This window comes from Equus caballus, chromosome X (assembly GCF_041296265.1).
Source record: "Equus caballus isolate H_3958 breed thoroughbred chromosome X, TB-T2T, whole genome shotgun sequence".
Lineage (NCBI taxonomy): Eukaryota > Metazoa > Chordata > Mammalia > Perissodactyla > Equidae > Equus > Equus caballus.
Window position 1 is genome coordinate 44,950,857 of NC_091715.1, and position 21,953 is coordinate 44,972,809.

Sequence of the window (21,953 nt, forward strand, 5' to 3'; positions counted from 1 at the left end):
TTGGCCCAATCTCCCCTGCCTTTTGCCATATCCACAAGGCTAGGCTGAGGAACTTAGTTCTCCCACTTCAGGGGACAGTTTTATGTGGCTACAGGTGGATGAGCTGCGTGGTGAGTGAAATTCAGCAGTAACCAAGGCCCTGTGCCCTGGGCCTGGTTCTCCTTTCTCCCCACAGTTTGGAGTTTGAAAATCAGAAGACTCGCTTGGGTATCCAGTTGGATTTTGAAAAGAACCAACTGAAGGAAGACCAGGATAAAGTACACATGTGGGAGCAGACAGTGAAAAAGGATGAAAATGAGATAGAAAAGCTCAAGAAGGTAAGGAAGGAGAGCATGAAAAGACAGACTAAAAACTGTGAGGAAAAACTGGAAGAGATATGATAGACATAAGGGTAATATCCATAATTTACAAAGCCCTCTTCTAAGAAAAACACTAAAACCTAAATGGGGGAAAAAATAAGTGGCACGAACAGTTCAAGAAGAGATTCAAATAGCCCATAAACACATACACATAATGTAGCCTTATTTGAAATCAAAGAAATGCCAATTAAAGCAACAATCAAGTGTAGTTTATTTCCTATCACATTACCCAAGTTTTAAAAAACAAAAAAAAGGATAATACTTAATACTGGCCATGGCGCACGAGACCAGCATTCTTATGCCATGTGGCACCATCTATTGAGAGCCTTCAGAATACATTTATCCCCTCTAACTCAGTAATACCTGAGGAAATCCAAAATACTGGCACACAGGTTGATGTTTATTATAAGCATTTCTAGTTCCATTGAAAATTCTCCAGTGCCCCCTGGGAATTAGGAATTTAGCTAATTATGTTACATTCATGTAAGTGTATGTGTAGTTTAGTGATCTTCAAATTTTGGTAATATGCAGACCCCCTTTAAAGATCTAAGATCTCTAGTGTTGGCTTAAGAAATTCTTAATATTTTTAAATATATACAAACATACATACTTAGAACACTTAACCAAAAGCTGGGGCACACTTACAAATTGAATTTTCTAATTAACTATGTTAATTTAGCACAACAGATGATGGCGTGTTGCTGAAACTGAGTCCCTTTTCACAGTGTGCCTGTGCTGCTGACTGTCAGGGCTCATCCTTTGAGTCGAGCATGACTGTGCCACCGGGTATTGTCTGACGACTCACATTTCCCACACCTTCTCTTTAACTTCCTCTGAAACCTTTGTTCCTCACAGAATCTCCTCCTGAGGTGATTTGATCCTCTCTCGGTTTGAATGTATCATTTGACTTTTATGTCTGCTTATGTCTGTTGTTAGTTTTTTTCATTAAGCCCTGATGTTTAAAGTAGTCCTCTTTGGTGTCCCCAGAATCTTAAATGCAAATACAGATCTGGCAGTAAAATCCTGGAACAGGACTAGGTGGACATCTAGATGATCCAGAATCATATATTTCTATAACTTTGACTTTTTATTTTGAAGTCTTTTTATAAGAATAGTACAAAGAACTCCCATCTACCCATCACCAAGATTCATCAGTCATTAACATGTTGCCATATTTGCTTTTACATTGTCTATGTATGCACATTATTTTTTATGAGCCATTTGAGAGTAAGTTGCAGATAGGTCCCCTTCATGTGACTTTAAGATCAAAATGAAAACAAAACATTCTCCTTTAAAAAATCAGAACATTATAAGTAAGACTATAATCCCCTTTGACCACTCTTAGTCCCAGTCTCTTTACTCTTCCTGGGCTAATCCCATGTAGTGTATATTCTTCCAGACCTTGGAGGCATTTATGTAAATACTTTTACATTCATATATATGTACTCATGGAAAATACACAGTATTGTTTTTGTGGGTTTTTTAAAAAACATTGATGTCATATTGGTCATGACAGTTTTGATGTGGAAAAGATGCTCAAATATAGTATTAAGTCAGAATATAGAGTTTTAATTACAATCTGGTCTCAACTATGTGGAGCTGTCTGTAAGTAATGGTGGGAGGAAATATGCTACAACGTTAATTGGTTATCTCTGGCTGGTGGGATTACTAGTGATTCCCACCTCCCCCACTTTATACCTTTTCTATACTTTCAACTTTTCTACAGCAGGCAACTTGTATAATGCTGTATGAGGGAGGTCAACCAAATAATTTGGAAAAAGATAAAAGAAGCCTGAGGGATGATGGGGGTATGTGATATTGAGAGAGGCTCCAAGAAACCACCTGGTGGAAAGGGTGGGGGCTAGAGGAGATGGGGAAAGCCTTCACTTCTTGTCCTGTTCCCCCTGCTGGGACCAGGAGGAGCAAAGACACATGAAGATCATAGATGAGACCATGGCCCAGCTACAAGACCTGAAGAATCAGCACCTGGCCAAGAAGTCAGAAGTGAATGACAAGAATCACGAGATGGAGGAGATTCGTAAGAAACTGGGGGGCGCCAACAAGTGAGTGGGTTTTTGCCTGGGGTTGAGGGAAGTAGGTGGAGCAGGCAGCCTGCCGGATTTGGGTCTTACCTGTCTTCCTGGATCTTCTTAGGGAAATGACCCATTTACAGAAGGAGGTGACAGCCATTGAGACCAAGCTTGAACAGAAGCGCAGTGACCGCCACAACCTGCTACAGGCCTGCAAGATGCAGGACATCAAGTTGCCACTGTCTAAGGGCACCATGGACGATATTAGTCAGGAAGAGGTGAGTATTACAGCTAGTGGTGGGAGTGGGCTATGAACAACATTAACCAGGGATGGGGGATGAAAGTGGCCAGTGAGGGCAGGCGAGAGAAAGAGAGAGAAGATGGTGGCAGTGGGGGACATAAGCAGGGATGCAGGCGGGATGAGGCAGGGTGAAGCTGTGAAAGCAGGTGAGGTGAAAGGTAATAGCTTTGGTGTGAGAGGGAGGTTGAATTGGAGGCAGAGCCAAATGTCAGTAGGTAGTGAGGGAGGTAAGCCAGGAGAAGATGAAATCATTCATTAACCTTAGGGACTTGAGCTGTGTTGGCTCCAGTGGGTGATGTATATTGGTAGGCGTGGGAATTGAGGGACATTAGCCAAGAGCAAAGGAAGACAGAAGCTGGGGGACCTGAGAGATGATAGCCTAGCCGCAGTGAGGGAGGTTGGCCAGGAGAGAGTTGGGTAAGGGACATCAGCAATGCAGAGGTGACAAAGCTTAGTTATAGGAAAGGGAGGGACACTAGCCAATAGAGGAGCCAACGCATTTTCTCCACTAGAAGTGAAGCTTGTAGCAAGAGGTGGGGAATGTTAGCTGAGGAGGTTTGCTTTCTATCTTGTCTTAAAGACCTAGACATGTCTCTCAGTCCCACACGTCTTTTTCCCTCCCCTCTTCCCAAGTAGCATTTCTGTTTAATTCAGCAAAATATTTTGAAACCAGAAATGCGCTAGACATCATGGTAGCAGGTGACATGGTTACTTTGAATCCTAAGCACAGCCCTGCCAGCAGGCAGGCATTGTCCCGTGTTACAGATGAGGGAACTTGGGATCCGACAGCATGGTTTGTCCAGGATCACACTGCTAGGCAGTGGTAAAGCCCAATTCTGAACTCAGGTCTTTCTGCCTTCCAAGCTGCTGTCCTTCTCCTGCCAGTGCTTTCTAGTGAGGTGCTTCTCAAAGATGTTGAAGGCTGCAGAGGAGCCCCCAGCCCGCCTCTGGCGGGACACTCTCATGGCCAGTCTGCTCCATCTGACTCCCTCTCACTGATACAGGGTAGCTCCCAAGGGGAGGATTCAGTGAGTGGCTCCCAGCGAACTTCCAATATCTATGCACGAGAGGCCCTCATCGAGATTGACTACGGTGACCTTTGTGAGGATCTGAAGGTGAGGATCGGCCTCGGGGGGTGGGGACATCTTCCCAGCTGTCCAGAGAGAGGGTCAGCCCCTCTGGGGGCCCTGTGGAGACCACCGCTGGAAAGAAGGGAGAGCTGGCAAGGGAGGGAAGTCGAGTTATGACCCAGGGTCTCCCCCCGTATACAGACATGGGCACACATTTTGCCCTCACCCCTGCCTGCCGCCAGTCTTCCCCTTCCACACATGTACAGGTCTCAGGCCGGATCACACACAGAGAATGGGCTCCTGTACAGTGAACACATAGGCCTCAGGTGTTTCTCAGGGCGCTGTCCCAGGCACCCTTTCCTTCTCACTTTGTGTTCTCTCATCCTGATTGTCTTTTTTGATCTCTTTTACTCCCCTGGCTTCCGTTGCCATTGCTATGCTAGGTCCCACAGGTAGCTTCCTCCCCAAATCTGTCCCTTGTCCTCAATGCCAGCCACAGGTTCAAATCAGAAATCTGAGCCTTGTCCTTGACTCCCTCTCTCACTTTGCATATTCAATGAATTACCAAGCCCAATGCATTTTACCTCCTGAATATCTACTGTTTCCTGTTTCCACTCTCTCTCTGGTGCAGGCCACTTTCACCTCTCACATGGACTGCTGCAGGAGCCTCCTAAGTAGTTTCTGATGCTTTTCAATCCATCATTATAGCTAGGGGCACTTGATTTTTAAAAAACTTTTTATTTTGGAAATTTTCAAACATATACCGAAGTAGAGAGAATGATATAATGAAGCCCAGGTACCCGTCATCCAGCTTCAGCAATTAGCAACACATGGTCAATCTCATTTTTTGTTCCCTTCCCCTTCCCCATTGGACTGTTTTAAATCAAATTCCAGATATTATTCCATTCATAATTACCTTAGCATATATCTCTAGAAGGCCCCTTTTAAAAGAATGTAACCACAATATTGTACCAAAAAAATTTTAAAACTAACTCTCTAATATCATCTAAGATTTAGATTTCCATGAATGTCCCATAAATTTTTTTACACAGTTTGTGTGTTTAAATCAGGATTCAAGTGAGGTCCATATGTTAAAATTGATCTCTTCTAGTCTATAAAATTTTCTTAACCCTTTTTTATTTTTTTCTTTCTATTTATGGAAGAAACTGGCTCATTGGTCCTGTACAATTTTCTATGTTCTGAATTTGGCTGATTACATCCCATGTTGTTATTTAACTTTCCATCCCTGTATTTCCTGTAAACTGGTCGTTAAATCTAGGGTTTGATTGGGTTCAGGTTCGTTTTTTTATTTTTTTTATTATTTTTTTAATTTAATTTTTATTGACTTGATAGGTTACAATCTTGTGAAATTTCAGTTGTACATTATTGTTTGTCACTCGTGTTGTAGGTGCACCCCTTCACCCTTTGTGCCCACCCTACCCTCCCACCCTTCCCCCGGTAGCCACTAATCTGTTCTCTTTGTCTGCATTTTTAAATTCCTCATATGAGTGGAGTCATACAGAGATTGTCCTTCTCTATCTGGGTTATTTCACTTAACATAATTCCCTCAAGGTCCATCCACGTTGTTGTGAATGGGATGATTTTATCCTTTTTTATGGCTGAGTAGTATTCCATTGTGTATATATATATATATATATATATATATATATATATATATATACACACCATATCTTTTTTATCCAGTCATCAGTTGATGGGCACTTAGGTTGCTTCCACATCTTGGCTATTGTAAATAATGCTGCAATGAACATTGGGATGCATGGGACTTTTGGAATTGCTGATTTCAAGCTCTTTGGATAGATACCCAGTAGTGGGATAGCTGGGTCGCATGGTAGTTCTATTTTTGATTTTTTGAGGAATCTCCATACTGTTTTCCATAGTGACTGCACCAGTTTGCATTCCCACCAGCAGTGTATGAGGGTTCCTTTTTCTCCACAACCTCTCCAACATTTGTTACTATTTGTTTTGGGTTTTTTTGTCATTCTAACGGGTGTAAGGTGCTATCTTAGTGTAGTTTTGATTTGCATCCTGATGATCAGTGATGATGAACGTCTTTTCATGTGCCTATCGGCCATCCGTATATTTTCTTTGGAGAAATGTCTGTTGATGTCTCCTGCCCATTGTTTGGTCGGGTTGTTTGATGTTTTGTTGTTGAGTTGTGTGAGTTCTTTATATATTATGGAGATTAACCCTTTGTTGGATGTATGACTTGCAAATATTTTTTCCCAGTTAGTGGGTTGTTTTTTTGTTTCAATCCTATTTTCCTTTGCCTTGAAGAAGGTCTTTAGTCTGATGAAGTCCCATTTGTTTATTCTTTCTATTGTTTCCCTTGTCTGAGAAGACATGGTGTCCGAAAAGATCCTTTTAATACTGATGTCAAAGAGTGTACTGCCTACATTTTCTTCTAGAAGCCTTATGGTTTCGGGTCTTACCTTTAGGTCTTTGATCCATTTTGAGTTTATTTTGGTCAGTGGTGAAAAAGAATGGACAATTTTCATTCTTTTACATGTGGCTTTCCAGTTTTCCCAGCACCATTTGTTGAAAAGACTTTCTTTTCTCCATTGTATGCCCTCAGCTCCTTTGTTGAAGATTAGCTGTCCATAGATGTGTGACTTTATTTCTGGGCTTTCACTTCTGTTCCATTGATCTGTGCACCTGTTTTTGTACCAGTACCATGCTGTTTTGATTACTGTAGCTTTGTAGTATATTTTGAAGCCAGGGATTGTGATGCCTCCAGTTTTGTTCTTTTTTCTCAGGATTACTTTAGCAATTCGGGGTTTTTTGTTGCCCCATGTGAACTTTAGGATTCTTTGTTCTATTTCTGTCAAGAATGTCATTGGGATTCTGATTGGAATAGCATTGAATCTGTAGATTGCTTTAGGTAGAACGGACATTTTAACTATGTTTATTCTTCCAATCCATGTGCATGGAATGTCTTTCCATCTCTTTATGTCGTCATCCATTTCTTTCAGAAAAGCCTTATAGTTTTTGTTGGGTAGGTCTTTCACTTCCTTAGTTAAATTCACCCCAAGGTATTTTATTCTTTTTGTTGCGATTATGAATGGTATTGTGTTCTTGAGTTCTTTTTCTGTTAGTTCGTTATTAGGGTATAGAAATGCTACTGATTTGTGTAAATTGATCCTATACCCTGCAACTTTGCTGTAGTTGTTGATTATTTCTAAAAGTTTTCCAATGGATTCTTTGGGGTTTTCTATATATAAGATCATGTCATCTGCAAACAGCGAGAGTTTCACTTCTTCCCTCCCTATTTGGATTCCTTTTATTCCTTTTTCTCGCCTAATTGCTCTGGCCAAAACCTCCAGTACTATGTTAAATAGGAGTAGTGATAGAGGGCATCCTTGTCTCATTCCAGTTTTCAGGGGGATGGCACTCAGTTTTTGCCCATTGAGTATGATGTTGGCTGTGGGTTTGTCATATATGGCCTTCATTATGTTGAGGTAGTTTCCTTCCATCCCCATTTTGTTCAGAGTTTTTATCATAAATGGCTGTTGGATCTTGTCAAATGCTTTCTCTGCATCTATTGAGCTGATCATGTGGTTTTAATCCTCAGTTTGTTGATGTGGTGTATCACGTTGATTGCTTTGCGGATGTTGAACCATCCCTGTGTCCCTGGTATGAATCCCACCTGATCCTGATGTATGATTCTTTTGATGAATTGCTGAATTCGGCTTGCCAAAATTTTGTTGAGAATTTTTGCATCTATGTTCGTCAGCGATATTGGCCTCTAGTTCTCCTTTTTCGTGCTGTCCTTCTCAGGCTTTGGTATCAGCGTGATGTTGGCCTCGTAGAATGTGTTAGGAAGTGTTCCATCCTCCCTAATTTTTTGGAATAGCTAGGAAAGGATAGGTATTAAATCCTCTGAAAGTTTGATAGAATTCCCCAGGAAAGCCATCTGGTCCTGGGGTTTTATTCTTTGGGATGCTTTTGATTGCTGTTTCAATCTCTTTCCTTGTGATTGGTCTGTTCAGATGGTCTGCTTCTTCTTGACTAAGCTTTGGGAGAGTGTAGGAGTCCAGGAATTTATCCATTTCCTCTAGGTTATCCATTTTGTCGGTATATAGTTTTTCATAATATTCTCTTATAATCCGTTGTATTTCTGCGGAGTCTGTTGTTATTTCTCCTCTTTCATTTCTGATTTTGTTTATTTGAGCTTGCTTTCTTTTTTTTTTTTTTGTAAGTCTGGCTAGGGGTTTGTCAATTTTATTTATCTTTTCAAAGAACCAGCTTTTTGTTTCATTGATCCTTTCTACTGCGTTTTTTGTTTCAAAAGCATTTCTTTCTGCTCTGATTTTTATTATTTCTCTCCTGCTGACTTTGGGCTTTATTTGTTCTTTTTTCTCTAGTTCAGTTAGGTGTAGTTTAAGATTGCTTATTTGGGATTTTTCTTGTTTGTTAAGATGTGCCTGTATTGTGATGAATTTTCCTCTTAATACAGCTTTTGCTGTATCCCATATGAGTTGGTATGGCATCTTATCATTTTCATTTGTCTCCAGGTATTTTTTGATTTCTTCTTTAATTTCTTCAATGATCCGTTGCTTTTTCAATAGCATATTGTTTAGTCTCCACATCTTTGTGCCTTTCTCAGCTTTTTTCTTGTAATTAATTTCTAGTTTTATAGCATTATGATCAGAGAAGATGCTTGTTATTATTTCAATTTTTTTAAATTTGTAGAGGCTTGCCTTGTTTCCCAACATATGGTCTATCCTTGAGAATGTTCCATGCGCGCTTGAGATTGGTATTCTGCTGTTTTTGGGTGAAGTGTTCTATATAGGTCTATTAAGTCCAACTGTTTTAGCTTTTCGTTGAGCTCCACTGTTCCCTTGTTGATTTTCTGTCTGGATGATCTGTCCATTGATGTGAGTGAGGTCATTTTTTATTTTTGGCAAGAAGATATCATAGGTGGTGCTGTGTGCTTGTGAACTTCCTTTTGCATCACATCAGTAGGCACTGAGAGTCAGTTGTCTCTTTCTCTGTAATGTTAAAATCGATGAGTGTTCAACATTACCTATGAAGTATTCTCGCCAAAAACTCAAACTTGGATCTGATCAAGTTTCTAGGTCAATCAGTTATAAGAAACATCGGTGCCGGAGGAGCATGTTAAATAAAGGCACAGGGATGCGGTTAGCTAAATCCAGACTGTCTAAAGGACAAAAAACCTGGTCTCTTCCACAAATAAATAGAAAGGGAAAAAATAAGCAAAGAGGGGGAACTTTTATAGACTATTACAGACTATGAGAGACAAGTCAACCAATTGGAATGTGTGGTCTTCCCTTGAATCTATTGCAAAGAAAAGAGAGGAAGAGGAACTTACAGATTAAATGAGACTTGAGAGACGTATCAGCCAATTGCATTGTATGCACCTTATTTGGAACCTGCTTTGAAAAACCTGTAAAAAAATTTTTATGAAACAGTCAGGATGATTTGAATACTGACCATATTATTTATGATGTTCAGGAATTACTGTTAATATTTTTATGTGAGATAATGGTATTGTGGTTTTATTTTTAAAATGTCCTTATCTTTTATAACAGTGGTTCTCAATGGGGGGGGGGGGTGTGGATTTTGCCTCCCCTGGGGATATTTGATAATGTCTGGAGACACACTTGTCACATGCGCTTGTCACAACTGAGGCAGAGGTTACTACTGGCATCTAGTGGGCATCATGCTGCTAAACATCCTACGTGCACAAAGGACAACCCCCACACCAGTGAGTCATCTGGCCCAAAATGTCAGTAGTACCAAGATTCAAAAATCCTGATTTAGAGATAGATACTGAAGTATTTATGGATGAATTGATGTGTCTGAGATTTACTTTAAAATAATTGAATATAGAAAGAAATTGGGTATAGATGGCAGAGTATTAGCTATGAGTTGATAATTATTGAAGCTAGGTAATAGGTACATGGGAGTTTATTGTATTATTCCCTGCATTTTGGTATACGTTTGAAAATTTACATAATAAAAAGTTTAAGAAGGAAAAACAATCACAATCACTAGGTTCAGGTGTTCTTAGCTCCATTAATTTTTATAAAGTTCCCTATCAGCCTTTCACGAGTTGGTTTTAGCAGCTGTTAATGATTATTGCCTAGCTCCATTAAGGGTGGCAAAATGGTGATTTTCTAATTCTTTCATTCCTCCTCAATTTCTTAATTGGATTTCTTAAAAACTCTCTCACATCAGCTATTTAGTTCCTTTGAAATATAGTTCATACAGAAAAGGTAGGATAAATACTTAATTCTTCTCTGTTATTTACCAGCTTTCAGAATGAGTTGGTTGCCCTTGTAACCTTTAAAGTTGACTATGAGGTTTTTAATTTGTATTTATTTATTTTTTATTTTATTTTATTTTTTTAAAGATTGGCACTTGGGCTAACAACTGTTGCCAATCTTTTTTTTTTTTTCTGCTTTATCTCCCCAAATGCCCCCTGTACACAGTTGTATATCTTAGTTGCAGGTCCTTCTAATTGTGGGTAATTTGTATTTATTATAAACTTGTGTTTAAATGTATTTTGATGTGTTTCGGTCTATTTGAGTAATTTTTCTTTTTGATGTTCAAATTTTCCCATCCTTGGCTGGTGGGAGCCACTTCAAGTTGATTTTTGTTGTTGTTCTTATTTTTAAATTTTTATTATGGAAAATTTCATGTGCAAAAGTAAAATAATACAGTGCTATCTCGTGTAGCCATCATCAGTTTCAACAGTTATCAACTCATGGCCAAACTTGTTTCACATGCACCCCCACATACTCTATTGTCCCTCCCTCCCCCAGGTTATTTAAAAAATAAATTGTTGGGGCCGGCCACATGGCCGAGTGGTTAAGTTCGCATGCTGTGCCGAGGTGGCCCAGGGTTTCGCTGGTTGGGATTCTGGGTGTAGACATGGCGCCATTTGTCGGGCCATGTGGAGCTGGCGTCCCACATGCCACAACTAGAAGGACCCACAACTAAAAATATACAGCTATGTACCAGGGGGCTTTGGGGAGAAAAAGGAAATATAAAATCTTTAAAGTAAAAAAAAAAATAAATTGTAGACATTAATGTCATTTCATTTGTAAATATTTCAGAATGTATCTCTAAAAGAGATAATTCCTAAAAATATGTAGGACCATTTTCATACTGAAAAACAATAATTCCTTAATATTCAGATTGTATATTATACTATATAATAATTTCTTAATATTATAATTAGTATTCACATTTTCCTGATTATCATACACTTTTACAGTTTGCTTGTTTAAATTGGGAGTCATTCAAATAAGATGATAGATAGATAGTAGATACATGAATGCTTGATATCGTGATTGGTTGGTTATGTCTCTTAAGTCCCATTTAATCTATAAGATCCCCTTCCATCTGTTTTTATTTCTCTTTGCAATGATTTTTTGTTGTTGAAGAAACTGCCTCATTTCTCTTGAAGCATTTTCTACATTCTGTAGTTGTTGATTATATCCTGTGATTTTTAAAATGTTCCCCCAGAACAAAGCAAAAAAAGAAAAGTTCTGCTGTCCCCGTAGTTAGATGTAAGTCGGTAGTTAGATGTAGATCAGTGCTGTTCAATAGAGATGTAATATGACCCACATGTGTAATTTTAAAAAGGTGAAATTAATTTTAATACTATATTTTGTTTAACCCAGTATATCCAAAATAGCTGTTCGATGTGTGAACAATATAAAAATTATTGATGAGATATTTGACAATCTCTTTTTGTACTAAGTCTTCAAAATCCAGTATCTATTTTATGCTTAAAGCACATCTCAATTTGGATGCTAAATTCCTCAGAAATACTCCATCTGTATTTAGATACCTAAAATTTACAATTGCAAAAGGAGAGCCACATCCCCAAGTTGTTCCAAATATACTTAAAAGTTTTCCAGTAACTGAATTATTAGTTTTTAAAGTTAAATTAATCAAAGTTTAATAAAATTAAAACTAGTTCCTCAGTCACACTAGCTGCATTTTTTATGCTTGATAGTCATTTGTGGCTAGTGGCTACCTTATTGGGCAGCTCTTATCTAGAGGTTTGATTAGATTCAAGTTTCGGGTTTTGTTTTGGCCAAGACTGCCTCATAAGTGGCACTGTTACTTCCATGAAGAGGTTTGTAATGTCTGGTTGTGGCTCCTTTTGTGCAGTTTGCAGCCATGATCATTGCCTAGATCCGTTAATTTATGGGGGTTGCAAAATGGTGATCTTCTTATTCCATCATTTCTTCTTTGTATAGCTAGGATACTGTGAAGAGAAATTTCCTCTCATCAGTTATTTGGTTACCCTGAGGTACGGTTTGTATCGGAAAGGCAGATATATTTCCTTGATTCTTTCCCTTTATTTACCAGTTGATAGAATAATGAGTTAGTTCTTTGGCATTCTCAAGATTTGTCCACTGAGTTGTTTTCATTATGAACTTTCAAGTTTAAACACATTTGTTGTGTTGTACTCTGTTGTGGTTATTATCCTTCTTATTGATCAAGTTTTCTCATCTTTGGCCTATGGAGACTCATTCAAGTTGGCTTCTGAGTCATTTTGATATCTTCCTTGCTTTCCGGTATGTCCAGGCTCATCCTGTACATTTCCCACCCCAGACCTGAAATTAGCCATTTCTCTGAGAAGCTCTGACTTCTTTTAGTGGGAAATGCTATTATTTAGTGAGTACCACCTGGACACTGGAGTGCTCATGACTGCTGGGTTGCTGACTGCTTCTAGAACTTTTCAATAGTCTGGGCTATGAAATGCCTTTTTTTTTTCTTTTTTTTTTGGTGAGGAAGATGGGCCCTGAGCTAACATCTGTGCCAGTCTTCCTCTATTTTGTATGTGGGATGCCGCCACAGCATGAGTTGATGAGCGGTGTCTAGGTCTGCACCCGGATCCAAACCAGTGAACTCTGGGCCACTGAAGCGGAGCGTGTGAACCTAACCACTACACCACCGGGCTGGCCTCAGATGCATATTTTATTTTGAAGGAAAAATGTGTCATGAGTTCGTATTGATACTTCCAATTGAAACTGTAATTTTCACAGTTTAACATCATTAATTTCATGTTTTGAGTCTCCAATTATTCATGCTACAGATCTTGGTTCCTGGCAACACTAACATAATAACATTTACTTTATCTTATTCTGTACATAATACTTTGAAAGTCACAATAAGTTATTATTAGTAGCAATTTGATTATTGAATGCTGTTTATGATTTCCTTGAGATTCTTTTTGTAGTTAAGCTAATGGCTCATTGGGCATGTACAGTCATTTTCCTATGTTTTAAAGTAATTTGAAAGAATTCTCTGGGTGTTTAACCAGTTTAATATATAGTCAGGTTTCGTTGTTGTTGTTGTTGTTGTTGTTTTTTAATATATATTACCTTACTACATCTACAAGTAAGAGAACCTCTGTTTCTTTTTTTTTTCTTAAAGATTTTATTTTTCCTTTTTCTCCCCAAAGCCCCCTGGTACATAGCTGTATATTTTTAGTTGTGGGTCCTTCTAGTTGTGGCATGTGGGACACCGTCTCAGCATGGCCTGATGAGCAGTGCCATGTCCGCGCCCAGGATCCGGACTGGTGAAACTCTGGGCCACTGAAGCACGTGAGCTCAACCACTTGGCCACAAGCCCAGCCCCAGGTTTCTTTGTTTAATTTCAGTTTTTAAGAGATTGCTCTTTTTGGCATTTTGATTTATTGTTTCCAACTTCCGTTTTGAAAATTTTCAAACCTACAGAAAAATTGAAAGAATAGTGCAGTGAACTCTCATCTGCCTTTCACCTTAGATTCATTGATGAATGTTTTTCCAAGGTGCTTTCTCGCTCATCTCTCTTGATTCCTTCCCTCTGCACTATACACTTTTTTTGTTTTTTTCTGAGCCATTTGAAAAAAGTTGCAAACTTCAACTTTAAATACTTCAGCATGCTAAGAACAAGAGATTCTCCTCCATAACCTCAATTCCATATTACACCTAAGAAAATTAATAATAATTTCATATCCAATATCCTGCCCATATTCAGATTTCCCTAGTTGTTCCTAAAGTGTCTTTATAGTTGTTTGTTTATTTTTAACTATGATCCAGTCAAGATTATTGTATTGCTTTTGGTTCTGTCTCTAGTTTCTTTTAATGTGGAGCAGTCCCCTCACCTTTTTTTCATGACATTGATCTTTTGAAGAGTTTACATGTTGTCTTGAAGAATGGATATATTATGGATATGTTAGGTTCCTTTCATTATTACTTAACTTATTCTTCCTACCCTTGTATTTCCTATAAATTGGAAGTTTGCTCTAGTCTGGAGTTTGGATCTAGTTTGATGGATTTGGGTTAATTTTTTGGTAAGAACATTCCATTCGTGATGCTTTGTACTCTATATTGCATCACGCCAGGAGGCACGTAATGTCAGGATGCCCCACTGTTCATGATGCTAAGTTTGATCCTCAGTTAAGGTATCAATTGCCAGATCTCTCAACACTAAACATATACCTTTACCTTTCTAAGTAGTAAGTAATCTTTAGGGTGATTCTTTGGCATCTTGTGAATATCTTGTTCCCTAATAATTTTTTACCCAGTAGTTTTCACATTTTGATTTAATTTTGTTTTATAATTATGTAAAATCTTCATACAGTTCTAAAACCAAAAGTATAATGCGAGGTACATGAAGAGGAATTTAGCTTCCTTTCCTGTCCCTTTTACCTCCCTTCCTCCATATGTAACCAGAATGCATAACCTGCCTTCTGCATGGGAGCAGGCTCCCAGACCCCCACTCAGTAATTAGTTTTTGGATTATCCTCTTTGTGCTGTTGTGCTTTTAAAACACAAATATGTTCATATTCCCTATGTTAGATAAAAGATAGCATCCTATTGTGTACCTTTCATATTTTACCTATAACATATCCTAGAGACCACTCCATAGCAGTGTATAGAGATCTTCAGAAATGCTTTTCTAAAATGTATATATATTCATGTTCTTCCTGTGCTTGAAGTCGTTCAGTGGTACCTCACCTCCCTTGGGATAAAGTCCAAACCTCTTACAAGGCCTAAAAGACCCTTCATCATCGGGCTTCCAGCTGTGCCTCCAGCCTTGTCTCTTACTCCAGCACACATGCGCGTGGGCCTGTACACACAATTGCCACTATTGACATGTTGAATTGCCTTTTTTTTTTTTTTGCTTTTGAAGTTTATTAAGTTGATTAATCTTTTGAATTGCTTTGAATTTCTTGAATGAACCATGAGCAAACCTCTGGTTTTGCATGTGATGCTCTTGTCTGCATAGAAGACTGTTCCGTCTCTCTGTCCTTACTATTCATCCTATAGGCCTGAGCTTAAGCATGTTCCTGGAATCCTTCCCTGTCCCCAGAGTCTGAGTTAGTTGCACTTCTTATGTGCTCACCCAACACTGTTTATCATTGTTTTGGTATTTACCATACAGTGTTCTGATTGTTTACTTACATGCATTCCTCTGTTAGTTCCTGAGCTCTGTGAGCACAGGAACCATGGCTCACAGGATATGAGGGCCCCAGTACCTGGCACTTGGAAGGCATTCAATAAATATTTATTGACGAAAAGTGACAGAAAGGCACAAGCTCAGACATGCATTGCAATATCCATAAGACCTAAAACTAAACTCAAGTGGAATTTGCTCAGATGTAGTGATCTGAGCAGAAAATGTGGGTTTCCTTATTCATTGTGGAGTCCAAACCAGCCTGTGTGGGAGCCTCTAGGTCACCCTGGGATGGTGCTGGCTCATGGCCTGGGCTTAGAGCCAGAGAGGGGCACCACCAGCTGCTCCTCTTGAGAGATGGAGAGATTGACAGGGCTTGTGGGAAAGGCTAGAGCTGTAGTTTCCAAGGATGGACAGAATAGTTGCTGTAGGTAGGACCTGGTGAGAGAAGCTGAGCTGGAGAAGAACCTGCCTTCTGCATGGGAGCGGGAACCAAGGACCCCACTTGGTCAAGCATCTCTAGGGGGGCCTGGGCTCAGGGGCCTGGCCATTCTTGATGTTGCTGGGCCTGGAGTTTACAGGATGCCCAGGCCGAGGAGGAGATCAAGCAGGAGATGAACACACTGCAGCAGAAGCTAAATGAGCAGCAGAGTGTGCTCCAGCGTATTGCTGCCCCCAATATGAAGGCCATGGAAAAGCTAGAAAGTGTCCGAGACAAGTTCCAGGAGACCTCAGATGGTAAGATTTCCTCCTTTCACTTGGGCCTAAGATGAAGGCAGGAGGCTGGAGGCGTGACAAGGGCCTGTTACATATCACAACAGCTCCCGTTTATATATGCTTTCTTACTTAAAACTTTCAAGAACCCTAAACAGTAGGGGTTATCACACCTGTTTTATAGAGTGGAAAACTGCTGAGGTTCAGAGAGGGTGAATGACCTGCCCAAGGTCACACAGCTGGTTGCTGGTAGAACCCAGGGAAGAATCCATGTTTGTGTGGCTCCAAGCCCATGTTTCTTCCTCTGTGTTACATGGCCGGCCCACTGGATTCAGGTGGAACCATCTTCCTGGGACCCTCCCCAGGCATTCCTCTCCCTCTGTGGGATGTCGCTGCTCTGTGGATTGTCATTTGCAGGTCATTTTTGCCAGGGCGTGGTCCTCAGCCTCGGCAGAACCTGGGCTCTGAGAGATCACCTGTCTCCCTTGTGACAGAGTTTGAAGCAGCTCGGAAGCGAGCCAAGAAGGCCAAGCAGGCATTCGAACAGATCAAGAAAGAGCGCTTTGACCGTTTCAATGCTTGTTTTGAATCTGTGGCCACCAACATTGATGAGATCTACAAGGCCCTGTCCCGCAACAGCAGTGCCCAGGTAGGCTGGAGCACCTTACCCAACCAGCCCCTACCATCTTTACTTACCCTTCCCTCCGGGCTTCCTGTCCCTGTCCCCACCCAGACCCAAATCCTGACCCTGACCCATCTGCCTTCCCCCTAGGCATTCCTGGGCCCTGAGAACCCTGAGGAACCCTACTTGGATGGCATCAACTACAACTGCGTGGCTCCTGGCAAACGCTTCCGGCCTATGGACAACTTGTCAGGGGGGGAGAAAACAGTGGCAGCCCTGGCTCTGCTCTTTGCCATCCACAGGTAAGGCTGTGTCCCCCAGTGCTGTTGGCGGAGAGACTGAACTGAGGCCACTGGAGGCTCTAGGGCCCAAGGATATGCAGAGATCTGCGGAGTTGAAGATGTTCTGGTGGAATCTGGATTGCGTCCTTGTTTCCCTACCTACTACAGCATATCTGGCCTTGGTTTCCTGGACCTGTCTTCCCCATCCACCCTCATCCACTCAGCATGCCCTCACTGACGCCTGCATGTATTCAGTCCCACCGCCAGGCATTTGTTCACATGGTTGCTGGCTAATAAGCCCTTCTCGTGCAAATCTAGCTTGACTGTCACCTACCACTCCTTCACATCTCATTCTCCTTCTCCTGTTCCTCTAGGAAGCCTGCTTTGACCACTGTGGCATACCTTGACTTCCCCATCCTGAACGCCAATAGTACTTGAATCTGACCCCCACAACTTAGTGCTTGATTGTACAGCATCGTTCAGCAAGCATTTTTTGAGGGCTGCTGTGTACGAGACCCTGTTGGGAGATTAGGGATACGGATGAGTCAGACATGGTGTCTGTCCCTGAGGAGCTCATGGTCTAGTGGAGGCCAGATGTATAAACAGATAGGGAGCTAAGTGTTGTAACTGGTTGAGTGTGTGCTGTGGATACACAGAGGAGGGACATTGACCCAATCTGGGGGAGGGTGCGGGTGGCCAGGGAAGGCTTTCAAGAGCAGGTAACACTTGAGCAAGAAATACAAAAGATGAGTAGAAGTTAGTCAGGGAGACCAGTAGGTATTCCAGGTGGAGGGTGTGGCATGTGTGGAGGCAGGGAGACATAATAGCATGGTGCAGGTGAGTGCGGTGGGCCTCTAGGTGGCTTGGTCAGTACGGCCAGAGCCTAGGACAGCTTTATGTCAGCCAGCCTGGAAGCTCTGGAGAGGACTGTCTTCTCCTGGTTCTATAGGATTCTGGAGCACAGGGCTGGATGCAGAGGAGTGCTCAGTTGATGTATTAGCTTTTAAGGGCTTGGGCAACATTAAGACACCTGGGTTTTTTAGTCTCTGAAATGGAGGGGGAAGCTGGCCTGTGTGATAGGCCCTGGGGGCCTGTCCCGCTCTACCTCTGCCCCCATCAGTATCAGCTCACCTACTGGTTCCCTCCCAGCTACAAGCCAGCCCCCTTCTTCGTCTTGGATGAGATCGATGCTGCCTTGGATAACACCAACATTGGCAAGGTGGGTGCAAGGAAAGTGGGGCTCGGGAGGGAGGCCCCCAGGTCGGGGCTGGGTTTCAGGGAGCAACTCTTGAGTGTGCCCTAGCCGTTCCTGCTGCCTGCTCTCTGTGCCCGGGAGGCTGGGCCGAGAGTCATCCACACTGTACGAGTCAGTGCCTCCTTTCAACCTCTCTTCTGCCCACCTTCCACCCCTCACCCCACCCCCTCTGCCTCTGGTTCAGACTGAAAAACACAAGGGAGTGTTAGGGCTTCAGCCCTGCTAAGTGCCCGGCGGCCCCTTCCACAGGTGGCAAATTACATCAAGGAGCAGTCAACTTGCAACTTCCAGGCCATCGTCATCTCTCTCAAGGAGGAGTTCTACACGAAGGCTGAGAGCCTCATTGGAGTCTACCCCGAGGTAGGGCGGGCCTGGCTCAGGAGCCAGCCCCACTCCCTACCTGACTCCCCAGGGCAGGAAGGGATGGCTGCAGTGGAGGGGCACTGGGGCGGGGGAGCATAGGGACTCAGGTCCTGAACAGACATCTGGGCTTGTTGGAGCCCTGTCCTGGAGGCTTAGCCAGCCCAGCTGGACAGGACCCTTGCATTTGGGGACAGGTGGAAAGGCCAGGCAGAGGCAGCCAGACAGTAGAGTGCAAAAGCAAGAAAGTGCAGAGGTAGGCAGGGAGAGAAGGCACAGGGGGCCGGGCACATCCTCTCCCACCCAGAGAGAACTGTTGCCTGGGCTTTGGGCAGGTATGTAGGGAGGAGGGTTTGAGGCCCCCAGTCCCAGGGTGCTATACCCCTCTTAATTCTCTCCTTACAATTTCATTTTTCTTTTTCTCCCTCCTCCTTCAGCAAGGGGACTGTGTGATCAGCAAAGTCCTGACCTTCGACCTCACCAAGTACCCAGATGCCAACCCCAACCCCAATGAGCAGTAGCAGTGGTTCTGCCCTCCCGCCCTGTCTGCGTCCCTAAGCTGCCCCTCTCTCAGTCTCTGGATATTTGGCTCCCAACCTTCTCCTACCTCCTGTCCCTGTTTGGTATAGCCATGAGATTTAGGCACTGCTATCAAGCATGAAGAGGAACAGAGGTGATGTTAGATCTGGGACAAAAATTCCTGAGTTACAGGGAGCATCCTGGCCTCTGGAAGGAGGTGCTGTGCTGAGCTGAACAGGGCTATCTGTCCATCCCCCACTTCCCCTCCCGGACCTCCCCTCCATCACCCATAATCATGGGTCCCTTGGGCCCCCTTGCATTTTGCTTGTGTGTGTGTGTGTGTGTGTGTGTGTGTGTGTGTGTGTGTATGTGTCTGCATGTGAGCATGTGGGTATGTTTGCAAAATAATAAAGATATTGGAGACTCATTTTAGAAGGAGCCCAGACTGAATTTGATTCCAAGAGAGCTTAGTATGACAGCACCCCAGAGCTGGGCAAAGGCATTCAGGACCTCATAGGAGTCAGGCGGTCACATGAAATCACCCTCATTAACTCATTTGTGTTTTCATTCATTCGTATATTCATCAAACACATACTGAACACCCTGTATTTGTCAGGCTCTATGCTAGGAATACAGAGCTGAGTCACACATGATCTCTATCCTCCTGCTAAGGAGATGCAGTGGGTTCATGAGTTCCCATGGTTAGCTGAATCGTATGTATAGGTACTTTGGATTTGAGAAGAGGATCATTACCTCCAGGCTTTCTGGAGGTCACATTTGAGCTGGACTTTGACAAATTGGTAGGATTTGGTCAGGCACTAGGAGCAGAGCCTGGGCTCTGGGGACATAGAGTTGTGGGTTCTAGTCCCATTTTTTTGTCACTGTTTTGACGTTGATCGAGTCATTTGACCTTTCTGTGCCTGTTTCCTCATCTGTAAAATGGGGTTAACAATATTTACCTACCTCATAGGATTTAATGATGTCAAGCTCCTCACTGGAGGCCTTATCCCTTCTTGGAGCCCACTAGGTGCTGACCCCTCAGAATGCAAGCTTTCTCATGCCTGGACCCCTGAGGGCTTCTGATCTCAGTTGTTAGGGACAGATAGAGCCTCCAGATCTGGGAGATGCCAAATGCCCTGGTTCTTGGGAAAGTTCCAGGGCATGATGGGGGTTTAGGGCCTAAGGAAGGCTGTAGCTTCAACCATGTATGATAACCAGGTGCCTGGGCCCCAGCCTGGGTTATGAGGAAGTAGGGGAGAGGTAGCCTGGGCCACATCCTGACCAAATGCATGTGACGTTCCTTTTGGGAACTAACCACATTAGTTGCAGGAGCTGTGCAGAGACAGCACAACCTGCTGCCACAAGGTCAGCCTTTGCCCATTCACGTACACCATCAGCCCATCACCTTGTCCTGCTCTGTATACTGCAATTTTATTTTTTAAAAGTTAAATCAGTTCTAATTACCGAAGTAACGCATGAATCCATTCTCTTTTTAAGAAATTAGATTGTTAACAAATAAAGCTAGCCTCATTTGACTACCACTCCGTCTCCCCTCCCCCTCTTAACTGCTGTTATGTTTATTGTATATCCATCTAGACTTTAAGACTTTTACATATATGAGTTCATTGAAAATATTGTGTTTAATGCAAATGGTATATTGAATTCTTCTGCAACTTGCTTTCTTTGCTTAACACAGTTGTTGAGATCTATGTTGCTAAATGTAGATGCAGTTCATCCTTTGTAATTGCTGTATAGATTGCTGTCATGACTCGACCACATTTTACTTACCCATTTCTTTTGTGATAGTAAGACTGTTTTCTGCTCTTGCTATTACAAAATGCTACATAGGAGCATCGTGTGTGTGTGTGTATGTGTGTGAGTGTGAATGTGAGAGTGAGAGAGAAAGTTTACCTCGGGTTGATTCCTGGAAGTTGAATTGCAGAGTGATAGGCTATATATATATTTCCCCCCCCCCCCCTTTGGTGAGGAAGATTGGCCCTGAGCTAACGTGTTGCCAATCCTCCTCTTTTTTGCCTGAGGAAGACTGTCACTGAGCTAACATCTGTGCCTATCTTCCTCTATTTTGTATGTGGGACACTGCCACAGCATGACTTGATGAGCTGTGTGTACGTTTGTGCCCAGGATCCAAACACGTGAACCCTGGGCCACCAAAGTGGAGTGTGCGAACCTAGCCACTATGCCACCAGGCCAGCCCCCTTATATTTTTGTTTTTAATGGATGCTTGCAAATTGCCCTCCTGTACTATTTACTCAGTATTTTTCTTGAGGTTGTCTTGGGTCTAACATTGTTATCTACTTCAGTTTTATCCTAGATAGTGATATCCATGAACCCACAGGTTTGATGTGCTTATTATGTATTTTTTCTAATATGTATTAAAAGGCATAACTACTAAAACAAAATAAATTTGTCTGTGTTCAACCAAAGAAGTCACATACCACCAGTGGTACATGTACTGTAGTTTTGGAAATGCTGGCATGTGTGGAAGAGCACAATTTAGGAGTCACCCTGGTTCAAATCCTAGCTGTACAAACTTGAGCCCATTACTTCACCTCCCTGAGCCTCGGTTTCCTCACGTAGAAAGGGAAAGAAGATACGCCTACCTTGCAGCAGTGTAGGGAAGATGAAATATATTTGAAGCAATTTGGCTGGCACCTAGATCATCACAGGCCTTTAGAGGTGGCGATTGCCGTTCTCCCTGCTTTACTGAGGAAACTGAGGCCCAGGAAGGTTAAGTGACGCAGCTACCAGGTAACAGTGAGGTTTGAACCCAGGCCCTCCAATTCAATCTAGTGCTTTCTCCACTGTGAGGATGATTATCTACCTTGGCTGTGCACTGGAATCACTTGTAAAGCTTTTTCTTTTTCCTTTTTGAAAATTAAAGCAATCTGTTGACCGGTTAGAAAATAAAATAATACAGAAGGGCTTACAATGAAAAGCACCAGTTCCCTGTTGCACCCCCATGTTCAAAGGACG

The 21,953-nt window shown here is 42.2% G+C and overlaps 1 protein-coding gene across 2 annotated transcripts in view; it reads left to right on the plus strand.

Annotated features, from left to right (window-relative positions):
- Positions 1–21,383, plus strand: part of SMC1A (structural maintenance of chromosomes 1A) — a 36,643-nt gene extending 15,260 nt beyond the window's left edge. For both annotated transcript variants that reach the window (XM_023633795.2, XM_023633796.2), the window contains exons 16-25: positions 176–317; positions 2,277–2,422; positions 2,514–2,667; positions 3,695–3,805; positions 15,790–15,946; positions 16,417–16,571; positions 16,695–16,846; positions 17,975–18,044; positions 18,330–18,440; positions 18,878–21,383. In XM_023633795.2, coding sequence (XP_023489563.1) covers positions 176–317; positions 2,277–2,422; positions 2,514–2,667; positions 3,695–3,805; positions 15,790–15,946; positions 16,417–16,571; positions 16,695–16,846; positions 17,975–18,044; positions 18,330–18,440; positions 18,878–18,961 — 1,282 coding nt within the window. In that variant the 3' untranslated portion in view covers positions 18,962–21,383. The remainder of the gene's footprint in view (positions 1–175; positions 318–2,276; positions 2,423–2,513; positions 2,668–3,694; positions 3,806–15,789; positions 15,947–16,416; positions 16,572–16,694; positions 16,847–17,974; positions 18,045–18,329; positions 18,441–18,877) is intronic.
- The last annotated feature ends 570 nt before the right edge of the window (positions 21,384–21,953 follow it).